Source organism: Ostrea edulis, chromosome 8 (genome assembly GCF_947568905.1).
Source record: "Ostrea edulis chromosome 8, xbOstEdul1.1, whole genome shotgun sequence".
NCBI classification, from domain to species: Eukaryota; Metazoa; Mollusca; class Bivalvia; order Ostreida; family Ostreidae; genus Ostrea; species Ostrea edulis.
Window position 1 is genome coordinate 1,196,928 of NC_079171.1, and position 14,646 is coordinate 1,211,573.

The 14,646-nt window shown below is 39.6% G+C and overlaps 1 protein-coding gene across 10 annotated transcripts in view; it reads left to right on the top strand.

Annotated features, from left to right (window-relative positions):
• LOC130049808 (uncharacterized) overlaps positions 1–5,340 on the top strand; it is a 67,246-nt gene extending 61,906 nt beyond the window's left edge. For all 10 annotated transcript variants that reach the window (XM_056147875.1, XM_056147874.1, XM_056147880.1 and 7 more), the window contains one exon: positions 4,378–5,340. In XM_056147875.1, the coding sequence (XP_056003850.1) occupies positions 4,378–4,421 (44 nt within the window). In that variant the 3' untranslated portion in view covers positions 4,422–5,340. The remainder of the gene's footprint in view (positions 1–4,377) is intronic.
• Positions 5,341–14,646: the final 9,306 nt, after the last annotated feature.

Genomic DNA, 14,646 nt, shown 5'->3' on the forward strand with positions numbered 1-14,646 from the left:
CTTTGCTTGACAGACATCAAACTTAGTACACTGGTACATCCCATAGAGTAGATTACCGCTACTGATTTTGAGGTTACATGGTCAAAGGTCAAGGATCAAACTAGACATAGGGATCTACCATCCACTCAATATCTTGAGAACCATTTGCTTGACAGACATCAAACTTGTTACACTGGTATATCTTTAGGAGTAGATGACCCATATTGATTTTGAGGTCACATGGTCAAAGGTCAAGGGTCAAACTGGACAAATGAATATTCTGTCCACTCCATATTGGGAGAACCCTCTGCTTGCCATACATCAAACTTGGTTCACTGGTAAATCTTCTGGAGATTCAGAAGATGATCCCTGTTGATTTTGATGTCATATATTCAAATGTCAGGGGTCAAACTGGACATCAGAATATACTGTTTGCCCAGTATCTTGAGAACCAATTGCTTGACAGACATCAAACTTGGTACACTAGTACATCTTCAGGAGAAGATTACCCTTATTGATTTTGAGGTAACATGGTCAAAGGTCAAGGGTTAAACTGGACACAGTAATATATTGTCTCCTATAGATTAAGAATTATTTGCTTGATTGACACCAAACTTGGTATACTGGTACAGCATAAGGAGTAGATGACCCCTGTTGATTTTAGCCAGAAAAGCTGAAATTTACAAGAAAGCTTCCTAACATGATGCCAGGTTGTTGAAATCATGGCCCCTGGGGGTTGGATGGGGCCACAATATGGGATCAAAGTTGTACATACAAATATATAGGGAAAATCTTTTTCTCAATAACTGCTGGGTCGGGAAAGTGGAAATTTACATGAAAGCTTCCTAACATAGTGCAGATTGAAGTTTGTAAAAATCATGGCCCCCGGGGGTAGGATGTGGCCACAAGGGGGATCAAAGTTTTACAAAAAAATATAGGGAGAATCTTTAAGAATCCACTTCTAAAAAAACATGTGGACCAAGAAAATGGAAATTTACATGAAAGCTTAAAGCTTCCTAACATAGTGCAAATTGAAGTTTGTAAAAATCATGGCCCCTGAGGATAGGATGGAACCACAACAGGGGATCAAAGTTTTACATACAAATATATAGGGGAAATCTTCTACTGGGTCAGGAAAGTTGAACTTTACTTGACAGTTTCCTGACATGGTGCAGATTCCCGATTTGTTAAAATCTTGCCCCCTGGGGGTCAGATAAGGCATCAATAGGGAATGAATTTTTAGATACATGTATATAGGGAAAATCATAAAAAATCTTCTGAAAAATCATTGGGCCAGAAAAGTTGACATTCACATGAATGCTTCTTAATATAGTCCAGATTCAATTTTGAAAAAAAAATCATGGGCGCCCGATAGTAGGTTGGGTTCACAATAGGGATCAAAGTTTTACATGCGAATATATAGGAGGCTCAGGTGAGCGATGTGGCCCATGGTCCTCTTGTTAATTTTAACACATTTGGGGACATACATGTTTTACAAACATCACTTGTCGTATTTAGTTTTAAGCATCTTTGGGACAAGGGGGCATGTATTGTAAATTTTAGGAAATCTGCACTCCTAGGGTCATAGGGGTTAAGTAAAATTTATGAAAATACCACATATTGACCCCTATGCAAAACCCTTTTCAACAATTGCACATTTGCAAGGTAAACTAAATGTATAATTGTGTAGAATAGGAAGGCCTCTAATGAAATTGTAAATTTTATTATCCCTGGAGTAGAGGTTCTGACTCCATGATGTTCCTAAACTTGATGTATATATAGCGTATATGTGTAGAACATCTAGAAAACATATTTACTGCTATTGATATTAGACTGAAACGAAATAGATAGGTAGTCCTTATCTTTTTTATCAACAAAATTGTTTGGCAACCAACTCCTGGGTTTTCGCTCTAGGACAGGCCCTAATAAGTCATATTGTAATAATTTTACATTTTATATTATGTAAAGTATTTCATCAGCATAGGCATTTTTGAGGGTCATTCAAGTTTGAAGACTACCTCTTTTACATTGTTGGTGAATATTAGAATTGAGCTTGGATTTTTTCTAGATTTCGTAGCCCTGAGGCCTTGTCAGTTGTGATACTTTTAAGTAATACTAAGGTGACTGATAAAGCATCTTGTCTTTGACAATACTGTTTATCATTCTTTTTATGCCCCCCGGAATCAAAGATTTGGGGATATACTGAGCGACAACGATTTTGTGGCATGTCTGTCTGTCTGGCATAAAACTTTAACCTTGGTCATATCTTTTTCACCATCAGAAGTAGAGATTTCATATTTAGTATGTTGGTATATATGCGTTCCTTGTGGAAATACCTTTCCATTGGTACCAAAAACTGATTTAAGTCATATCTTTCGAATCGTTAGATGTGCTACTCTCATATTTAGCATGTGGATTTCCTGTGAGAAGACCTCTTCTTTGATTTCAGATTTTTTTTTTACCTTGTGACCTTAAAACTGACCATTGACCTAGTTTTTAGAAATTAGAAGAAAAAAACTTTAAATTTAGTCATATCTTTTATAAACTGCACAAGAGGTTCAGTTTAATATTGTATTCCTTTCAGCCAACATTTACATTGGTTCCAAAATCGTAGACCTGATGACCTTAACAATGACCTTTGGCCTACTTTTAGAAAATATTAAATGTTTAATATCTATTAAATGGTTAGAGGCACTGGTTTAATATTTAGTATGTGCATTTCTTGCGAGAAGATCTTTCCATTGGAACCAAACATGCTGACTTTGTGACCTTGAAATTTACCTTTACATAAAATGTGAACTAGATGAAAGTTACCTCACATTCTCAGTATTGCTACAAAAGTTCCAGCTACAATGTCTTACAGTTCTAGTTTGTTGTAATCTGAGGATATCAGTGTTTCACAAACACATCTTGTTTATTCACTTTTAAATCTCATTAAATTGTCACTGTTTATACCAGATGTAATACGACACAACCCTCAGCACAAAAACACTGTTACCTCATTAATTAACACAAACCTCAGCACAAAACACATTGTTACCTCATTAACACAAACCTCAGCACAAAAACACATTGTTACCTCATTAATTAACACAAACCTCAGCACAAAAACACATTGTTACCTCATTAATTAACACAAACCTCAGCACAAAACACATTGTTACCTCATTAATTAACACAAACCTCAGTACAAAACACATTGTTACCTCATTAATTAACACAAATCTCAGCACAAAAACACATTGTTACCTCATTAATTAACACAAACCTCAACACAAAAACACATTTTTACCTCATTAACACAAACCTCAGTACAAAACACATTGTTACCTCATTAATTAACACAGTCTTTATGAAATGAGTTGTGGTGTAAGATAGATTTATTACTTTTGTATAACTGTTTATCTGACCACATTTAGGGACACTTCCATACTTTCATCATGTGACTCTCTGTCATTACGATGCTGACAGATGTAATGAGTTTCTGTAATAGAGCTAAGTAAATGAAATCTAGTGTATTATGTAAGAGCAGTGTTTAATTTGTTTTGTGGTTAATTGTTGGAGTGAGGTACAGAATTTACGTTTTAGGTCATATCCTAAAGACCCGTGGCTAAAGAAAACATATTTCATTCCTCGTTAGGCCTAATAGCTAATATGTGTTTATGTTGCACATATCCGATTATATCAATCATCGATCGATACAGTTCTTCCGATTATGACCTATTATCGATTATGATTTTTTTCGGATTATCCAACATTAGTGAGACAAGCAGTATGGGTCTCTCGTCTTTCAAATCACACAATCCATATCACTTAGAATTGATTGTACAAGCATATAGAACTCAGTGTGGTAGACTAGGGACTATGGCCACTTCTAGCGAATTCTAAGCTGTACAACTGGTTCAAACTTCTACATACATAAAAAAATGCTTGCATTGTCCATGTTAAGTTTTCTTCAGAGGTGGGTTCTATGATTGATTGTCCATGTTAAGTTTTCTTTAGAGGTGGGTTCTATGATTGATTGTCCATGTTAAGTTTTCTTTAGAGGTGGGTTCTATGATTGATTGTCCATGTTAAGATTTCTTTAGAGGTGGGGTCTATGATTGATTGTTCATGTTAAGTTTTCTTTAGAGGTGGGTTCTATGATTGATTGTCCATGTTAAGTTTTCTTTAGAGGTGGGTTCTATGATTGATTGTCCATGTTAAGTTTTCTTTAGAGGTGGGTTCTATGATTGATTGTCCATGTTAAGTTTTCTTTAGAGGTGGGTTCTGTGATTGATTGTCCATGTTAAGTTTTCTTTAGAAGTGGGTTCTATGATTGAGTGTCCATGTTAAGTTTTCTTTAGAGGTGGGTTCTATGATTGATTGATCACCTGTCTTCTTCTATTAAAATTTCAGATAATCCAGACAGAGATGAGCGGATCACGGAAGATTCAAGTTAGGAGATTCAGGAATCAGTAACAGAGCTGGAAATCAGTGAAGAGTCCGAGACTGAAGAAAACTGTGAGGACCTGAAGTCTGAGGACATTGCTGAATATTTAATATTTAAACACTATTTTATTATGACAATTCATGATAGGATTGGACAACAGACATTGACTATATAAGTCCTCTCCATAGAAGGGCATTGCTGAATCAGGTAGAAGTGGAGATAATTGTGTAGAGGAAAATGATGATAATGAGAAATCAGAGGAATCTGATGAGGACACTCCTGAATCTGACGAGGACACTCCTGAATCCCGCTGTCAGTGGTGTCTCAACATTTCCAATTGTCAAAATGAAGTTGAAATAAGTCAATGCATGCAAAGATATGTATTGTGTGATTTGAAAGACGAGAGACCCAAGGGCCATATTAGTTGTGTCATCTTTTATACGTAATGTTCCAAAACTCATTCTGTCGTAACACTTGACATAAAATTTTCATTTCTGAGGAGTGTTTGGAAAGTGAGTAAACTGATTCTGATGGTGAGGATGTTCCTGATAAAAAAACTCGAGGATGAGCAGAAACCATGAAATAGGTGATAACAGTGATGATAAGGATTTAGAGGAGACCTGCGAAAATGAGGATAAATCAGCAGATCTGGTTAATTACATTGAAATAAGACAGGTATTTCGCCAAGTAAACAAACGACTTTTCACACTAAGTTTGTTGCCTTTCTTAGAATTTCTGTCATATTTGAAGCTGAAATGGTCAGTCACTAAAATTACCATCATGTATCCTCCAAAGTATTTATCTTCTAGAATATTGCAGTTCTGTATTGATTATATATTAAATTGTGTATATATTTAGATATCTGATTTGTTATTAACATTGCATTGTTTGAAGAATGTTATATCAGAATATAATATTTCCACGTAAAATCAGTCTTGTTTGAATTTATTTTGTCAGTGTTGGTAGAGACTTGATGTGTCTCTGTTACAGGACCAGGAGTATATTATTGTAAGGAGACTTTAACGAATACTTTAACTGTTAGATGTGGTTGTTAATTTGTAAAGACATCTTAACCGGAAAGTACCATAAATGCAGAATACTTTTCCGTTAAGAATACTTTATGATAATGACCTTAAAATCGTTCAGTTAAAGATATCATTTTACGCTCTTTACATAGTTATACCATATATCAACAATGATAGGATTTGGGGTAAAGAAATCGAATGTTTTCCCTCAATAAAGATTAACTGATTGCTGATTGTATAATATTCAACGTCCCTCTTGATAATCTTTCAATCACATGGAACAGTCACCAATGCCGTTGAAGGGCTGTAAAACATAGTCTTATGCTCAACGTATACGACCATGGGGCAGGGAGGAATTTTTATTGTGCCACACCTGTTTAACATCTTATTTGATTGGTTTGTTGGGTATTGTTTAGCGTCCCATTTGATTGGTTGGTTGGATATTGTTTAATGTCCCCTTTGATTGGTTGGTAGCATATCCTTTAGTATCCCGTTTGATTGGTTGGTTAGATATTGTTTAACGCCCCGTTTGATTGGCTAGTTGTTTTGATATTGTTTAATGTACCATTTGATTGGTTGGTTGGATATCTTTTAGTGTCCCGTTTGATTGGTTGGTTGGATATTATTTAACGTCCCCTTTGATTGGTTAGTTGTTTTGATATTGTTTAATGTCCCGTTTGATTGGTTAGTTGGATATTGTTTAACTTCCCGTTTGATTGGTTGGTTGGATATTGTTTAACGTCCTATGTTCGGTGTTTACGGCCTTTGGGCAGGGAAATATCTTTATCATGAAAGGTGAAAATACGAACAGTGATCAATCTCATAACTCCTATTACCAAAGCAAAATAGTTGTTTATGCAACACCTGCTGTGACATTGGGCCTCGCTATTTGAGGTTTCATCCGAAGGACCGCCCCATTTAATTTCTTCTTACAGCAAGCAAGGGGTACTGGGGCCCTATTATAACCGGGATCCCCACGGAAAGGGAGTTAAAACTATATCATCTTTTGATAACAGATTTAGTATGAACAGGGATGTGATACATGTATATAGCATTTAAAACAATACAAACTGTAACAGACGGTAAATAAAACAATACAAACTGTAACAGACGGTAAATAAAACAAACAATACAAACTGTAACAGACGGTAAATAAAAGAAACAATACAAACTGTAACAGACGGTAAATAAAACAATACAAACTGTAACAGACGGTAAATAAAACAAACAATACAAGCTGTAACAGACGGTAAATAAAACAAACAATACAAACTGTAACAGACGGTAAATAAAACAATACAAACTGTAACAGACGGTCAATAAAACAAACAATATAAACTGTAACAGACGGTCAATAAAACAAACAATACAAACTGTAACAGACGGTAAAACAAACAATACAAACTGTAACAGACGGTCAATAAAACAAACAATACAAACTGTAACAGACGGTAAATAAAACAATACAAACTGTAACAGACGGTAAATAAAACAAACAATACAAACTGTAACAGACGGTAAATAAAACAAACAATACAAACTGTAACAGACGGTAAATAAAACAATACAAACTGTAACAGACGGTAAATAAAACAAACAATACAAACTGTAACAGACGGTAAATAAAACAAACAATACAAACTGTAACAGACGGTAAATAAAACAATACAAACTGTAACAGACGGTAAATAAAACAAACAATACAAACTGTAACAGACGGTAAATAAAACAAACAATACAAACTGTAACAGACGGTAAATAAAACAATACAAACTGTAACAGACGGTAAATAAAACAAACAATACAAACTGTAACAGACGGTAAATAAAACAAACAATACAAACTGTAACAGACGGTAAATAAAACAATACAAACTGTAACAGACGCTCAATAAAAGAAACAATACAAACTGTAACAGACGGTAAATAAAACAATACAAACTGTAACAGACGGTAAATAAAACAAACAATACAAACTGTAACAGACGGTAAATAAAGCAAACAATACAAGAACAAACAGAAAAGCACATCTGTGATTTAAGATATATAATTTCAAGGAACCATGGTAGATCTGAAGCAACAAACAGTAAACCCGTCAAATGAGCAGAAAATGTCCATTCCTGAATTAGTGTCTTCCTGACAGTCATTCCTCTTCGTAATTTCCGATGCGCAATGAAATTGGAGGTCACCCGTTCTGACAAATGAGAGCGAGATAGAGAGAGACACTGTAAGCGTCAGATTTGTAAACAATTTAATCTCCTGATTTTATAGAATATTGATATATAGTTTATCGTATAATGACTTTTGTATTGATATAGTTTAAACCAGTCATACATGACACGATGTATTCTTCATTCACTTCCGTCAATGTAACTCCTACCCACTTCATTCACTTTCATCACTGGAAATACTGTCCAATTCATTCACTTCCGTCACTGTAACTTCTGTCCACGTCATTCACTTCCGTCACTGGAACTCGTGTCTACGTCATTCACTTCCGTCACTGGAACTCGTGTCCACTTCATTCACTTCCGTCACTGGAACTCGTGTCCATGTCATACACTTCCATCACTGGAACTCCTGTGTACTGCATTCACTTCCCTCACTGGAACTTTTGTCCATGTCATTCACTTCCATCACTGGAACTCCTGTCCACTTCATTACTTCCGTCACTGGAACTCCTGTCCACTTCATTCACTTTCGTCACTGGAACTTGTGTCCACGTCATTCACTTCCGTCACTGGAACCTCTGTCAATTTCATTCCGTCACTGGAACTCCTGTCCACTTCCTTCACTTCCATCACTGGAACTCATGTCTACGTTATTCACTTCCGTCACTGGAACTCCTGTCTACTTCATTCACTTCTGTCACTGGAACTCCTGTCCACTTCATTCACTTCCGTCACTGGAACTTGTGTCCACTTCATTCACTTCCGTCACTGGAACTCATGTCCACTTCATTCACCTCCGTCACTGTAAATACTATTCACTTCATTCACTGCTGTCACTGGAACTCTTGTCCACTTCATTCAATTCCGTCACTGGAACTCCTGTCTACTTCATTCACTTCCGTCACTGGCACTCCTGTCCACTTCATTCACTTCCGTCACTGAAACTCGTGTCCACTTCATTCACTTCCGTCACTGAAACTCCTGTCCACTTCATTCACTTTCGTCACTGGAACTCGTGTCCACTTCATTCACTTCTGTCACTGGAACTCCTGTCCACATCATTCACTTCCCTCACTGGAACTCATGTCCATGTTATTCACTTCCGTCACTGGAACCTCTGTCCATTTCATTCCGTCACTGGAACTCCTGTCCACTTTATTCACTTCCATCACTGGAACTCCTGTCTACGTCATTCACTTCCATCACTGGAACTCCTGTCTACGTCATTCACTTCCCTCACTGGAACTCCTGTTCACTTCCGTCACAAAAATTCCTATCTACATCATTCACTTCCGTAACTGGAACTTGTGTCCACTTCATTCACTTCCGTCTCTGAAACTCGTGTCCACTTCATTCACTTCCGTCACTGAAACTCCTGTCCACTTCATTCACTTCCGTCACTGGAACTCGTATCCAGGTCATTCAATTCCATCACTGGAACTCATTTCTACGTTATTCACTTCCGTCTCTGGAACTCCTGTCCACTTCATTCACGTCCATCACTGGAACTCCTGTCCACATCATTCACTTCCGTCACTGGAACTTGTGTCCACTTCATTCACTTCCGTCACTGGAACTCCTGTCCATGTTATTCACTTCCCTCACTGGAACTCATGTCCATGTTATTCTCTTCCGTCACTGGAACCTCTGTCCATTTCATTCCGTCACTGGAACTCCTGTCCACGTCATTCACATCCATCACTGGAACTCCTGTACACTTCATTTACTTCTGTGATTGGAACTCCTTTACAAGTTATTAACTTCCTTCACTGGAACTCGTATCCACTTAATTCACTTCCGTCACCAGAACTTGTGTCCATTTCATTCCCTTCCGTCACTGGAACTCATCTCCACTTCATTCATTTCCACCACTTGAACTCATCTCCACTTTATTCACTTCCATCACTGAAACTCCTTCCCACTTCATTCACTTCCGTCACTGGAACTGCTGTCTAATTCATTCACTTCCGTTACTGTAACTCATGTCCATGTCATTCACTTCAATCACTGGAACTTCTGTCCATTTAATTCCGTCGCTGGAACTCCTGTCCACGTCCTTCACTTCCATCACTGGAACTCATGTCTACGTTATTCACTTCCGTCACTGGAACTCGTGTCTACTTCATTCACTTCCGTCACTGGAACTCCTGTCTACTTCATTCACTTCCGTCACTGAAACTCGTGTCCACTTCATTCACTTCCGTCACTGAAACTCCTGTCCACTTCATTCACTTTCGTCACTGGAACTCGTGTCCACTTCATTCACTTCTGTCACTGGAACTCCTGTCCACATCATTCACTTCCCTCACTGGAACTCATGTCCATGTTATTCACTTCCGTCACTGGAACCTCTGTCCATTTCATTCCGTCACTGGAACTCCTGTCCACTTTATTCACTTCCATCACTGGAACTCCTGTCTACGTCATTCACTTCCATCACTGGAACTCCTGTCTACGTCATTCACTTCCCTCACTGGAACTCCTGTTCACTTCATTCACTTCCGTCACAAAAATTCCTATCTACATCATTCACTTCCGTAACTGGAACTTGTGTCCACTTCATTCACTTCCGTCTCTGAAGCTCGTGTCCACTTCATTCACTTCCGTCACTGAAACTCCTGTCCACTTCATTCACTTCCGTCACTGGAACTCGTATCCAGGTCATTCACTTCCATCACTGGAACTCCTGTCCATGTTATTCACTTCCCTCACTGGAACTCATGTCCATGTTATTCTCTTCCGTCACTGGAACCTTTGTCCATTTCATTCCGTCACTGGAACTCCTGTCCACGTCATTCACATCCATCACTGGAACTCCTGTACACTTCATTTACTTCTGTGATTGGAACTCCTTTACAAGTCATTAACTTCCCTCACTGGAACTCGTATCCACTTAATTCACTTCCGTCACCAGAACTTGTGTCCATTTCATTCACTTCCGTCACTGGAACTCATCTCCACTTCATTCATTTCCACCACTTGAACTCATCTCCACTTTATTCACTTCCATCACTGAAACTCCTTCCCACTTCATTCACTTCCATCACTGGAACTGCTGTCTAATTCATTCACTTCCGTTACTGTAACTCATGTCCATGTCATTCACTTCAATCACTGGAACTTCTGTCCATTTAATTCCGTCGCTGGAACTCCTGTCCACGTCCTTCAATTCCATCACTGGAACTCATGTCTACGTTATTCACTTCCGTCACTGGAACTCGTGTCTACTTCATTCACTTCCTTCACTGGAACTCCTGTCAACTTCATTCACTTCCGTCACTGAAACTCGTGTCCACTTCATTCACTTCCGTCACTGAAACTCCTGTCCACTTCATTCACTTCCATCACTGAAACTCCTGTCCACTTCATTCACTTTCGTCACTGAAACTGATGTCCACATCATTCACTTCCGTCACTGGAACTCGTGTCCACTTCATTCACTTCTGTCACTGGAACTCCTGTCCACATCATTCACTTCCCTCACTGGAACTCATGTCCATGTTATTCACTTCCGTCACTGGAACCTCTGTCCATTTCATTCCGTCACTGGAACTCCTGTTCACTTTATTCACTTTCATCACTGGAACTCCTGTCTACGTCATTCACTTCCATCACTGGAACTCCTGTCTACGTCATTCACTTCCCTCACTGGAACTCCTGTTCACTTCATTCACTTCCATCACAAAAATTCCTATCTACATCATTCACTTCCGTAACTGGAACTTGTGTCCACTTCATTCACTTCCGTCTCTGAAACTAGTGTCCACTTCATTCACTTCCGTCACTGAAACTCCTGTCCACTTCATTCACTTCCGTCACTGGAACTCGTATCCAGGTCATTCACTTCCATCACTGGAACTCATTTCTACGTTATTCACTTCCGTCTCTGGAACTCCTGTCCACTTCATTCACGTCCATCACTGGAACTCCTGTCCACATCATTCACTTCCGTCACTGGAACTTGTGTCCACTTCATTCACTTCCGTCACTGGAACTCCTGTCCATGTTATTCATTTCCCTCACTGGAACTCATGTCCATGTTATTCTCTTCCATCACTGGAACCTCTGTCCATTTCATTCCGTCACTGGAACTCCTGTCCACGTCATTCACATCCATCACTGGAACTCCTGTACACTTCATTTACTTCTGTGATTGGAACTCCTTTACAAGTTATTAACTTCCCTCACTGGAACTCGTATCCACTTAATTCACTTCCGTCACCAGAACTTGTGTCCATTTCATTCACTTCCGTCACTGGAACTCATCTCCACTTCATTCATTTCCACCACTTGAACTCATCTCCACTTTATTCACTTCCATCACTGAAACTCCTTCCCACTTCATTCACTTCCGTCACTGGAACTGCTGTCTAATTCATTCACTTCCGTTACTGTAACTCATGTCCATGTCATTCACTTCAATCACTGGAACTTCTGTCTATTTAATTCCGTCGCTGGAACTCCTGTCCACGTCCTTCACTTCCATCACTGGAACTCATGTCTATGTTATTCACTTCCGTCACTGGAACTCGTGTCTACTTCATTCACTTCCCTCACTGGAACTCATGTCCATGTTATTCACTTCCGTCACTGGAACCTCTGTCCATTTCATTCCGTCACTGGAACTCCTGTCCACTTCCTTCACTTCCATCACTGGAATTCATGTCCAGTCATTCACTTCCGTCACTGGAACTCCTGTCCAAGTCATTCACTTCCGTCACTGGAACTCGTGTCCACGTCATTTACATCCACCACTGGAACTACTGTTCACTTCATTTATTTCCATCACTGAAACTCCTGTGTACTGCATTCACTTCCATCACTGGCACTCCTGTCCACTTCATTCACTTCCGTCACTGGAAATACTGTTCACTTCCATCACTTCCGTCACTGGAACTCCTGTTCACTTCATTCACTTCTGTCGCTTGAACATTCACTTCCGTCACTAAAAAGTCCTGTCCACATCATTCACTTCCGTCACTGGAACTCCTGTTCACTTTATTCACTTTCATCACTGGAACTCCTGTCTACGTCATTCACTTCCATCACTGGAACTCCTGTCTACGTCATTCACTTCCCTCACTGGAACTCCTGTTCACTTCATTCACTTCCATCACAAAAATTCCTATCTACATCATTCACTTCCGTAACTGGAACTTGTGTCCACTTCATTCACTTCCGTCTCTGAAACTAGTGTCCACTTCATTCACTTCCGTCACTGAAACTCCTGTCCACTTCATTCACTTCCGTCACTGGAACTCGTATCCAGGTCATTCACTTCCATCACTGGAACTCATTTCTACGTTATTCACTTCCGTCTCTGGAACTCCTGTCCACTTCATTCACGTCCATCACTGGAACTCCTGTCCACATCATTCACTTCCGTCACTGGAACTTGTGTCCACTTCATTCACTTCCGTCACTGGAACTCCTGTCCATGTTATTCATTTCCCTCACTGGAACTCATGTCCATGTTATTCTCTTCCATCACTGGAACCTCTGTCCATTTCATTCCGTCACTGGAACTCCTGTCCACGTCATTCACATCCATCACTGGAACTCCTGTACACTTCATTTACTTCTGTGATTGGAACTCCTTTACAAGTTATTAACTTCCCTCACTGGAACTCGTATCCACTTAATTCACTTCCGTCACCAGAACTTGTGTCCATTTCATTCACTTCCGTCACTGGAACTCATCTCCACTTCATTCATTTCCACCACTTGAACTCATCTCCACTTTATTCACTTCCATCACTGAAACTCCTTCCCACTTCATTCACTTCCGTCACTGGAACTGCTGTCTAATTCATTCACTTCCGTTACTGTAACTCATGTCCATGTCATTCACTTCAATCACTGGAACTTCTGTCTATTTAATTCCGTCGCTGGAACTCCTGTCCACGTCCTTCACTTCCATCACTGGAACTCATGTCTATGTTATTCACTTCCGTCACTGGAACTCGTGTCTACTTCATTCACTTCCCTCACTGGAACTCATGTCCATGTTATTCACTTCCGTCACTGGAACCTCTGTCCATTTCATTCCGTCACTGGAACTCCTGTCCACTTCCTTCACTTCCATCACTGGAATTCATGTCCAGTCATTCACTTCCGTCACTGGAACTCCTGTCCAAGTCATTCACTTCCGTCACTGGAACTCGTGTCCACGTCATTTACATCCACCACTGGAACTACTGTTCACTTCATTTATTTCCATCACTGAAACTCCTGTGTACTGCATTCACTTCCATCACTGGCACTCCTGTCCACTTCATTCACTTCCGTCACTGGAAATACTGTTCACTTCCATCACTTCCGTCACTGGAACTCCTGTTCACTTCATTCACTTCTGTCGCTTGAACATTCACTTCCGTCACTAAAAAGTCCTGTCCACATCATTCACTTCCGTTACTGGAATTCCTGTCCACTTCATTCACTTCCGTCACTGGTACTCCTGTTCACTTCATTCACTTCCGTCACAAAAATTCCCTATCTACATCATTCACTTCCGTAACTCGAACTTGTGTCCACTTCATTCACTTCCGTCTCTGAAACTCGTGTCCACTTCATTCACTTCCGTCACTGAAACTCCTGTCCACTTCATTCACTTCCATCACTGGAACCCCTGTCCACGTCATTTACATCCACCACTGGAACTACTGTTCACTTCATTTATTTCCGTCACTCAAACTCCTGTGTACTGCATTCACTTCCGCCACTGGAACTTGTATCCATGTCATACACTTCCATCACTGGAACTCCTGTGTACTGCATTCACTTCCGTCACCAGAACTTGTGTACATTTCATTCACTTCCGTCACTGGAACTCATCTCCACTTCATTCATTTCCACCACTTGAACTCATCTCCACTTTATTCACTTCCGTCACTGAAACTCCTTCCCACTTCATTCACTTCCGTCACTGGAACTGCTGTCTAATTCATTCACTTCCGTTACTGTAACTCATGTCCATGTCATTCACTTCAATCACTGGAACTTCTGTCCATTTCATTCCGTCGCTGGAACTCCTGTCCACG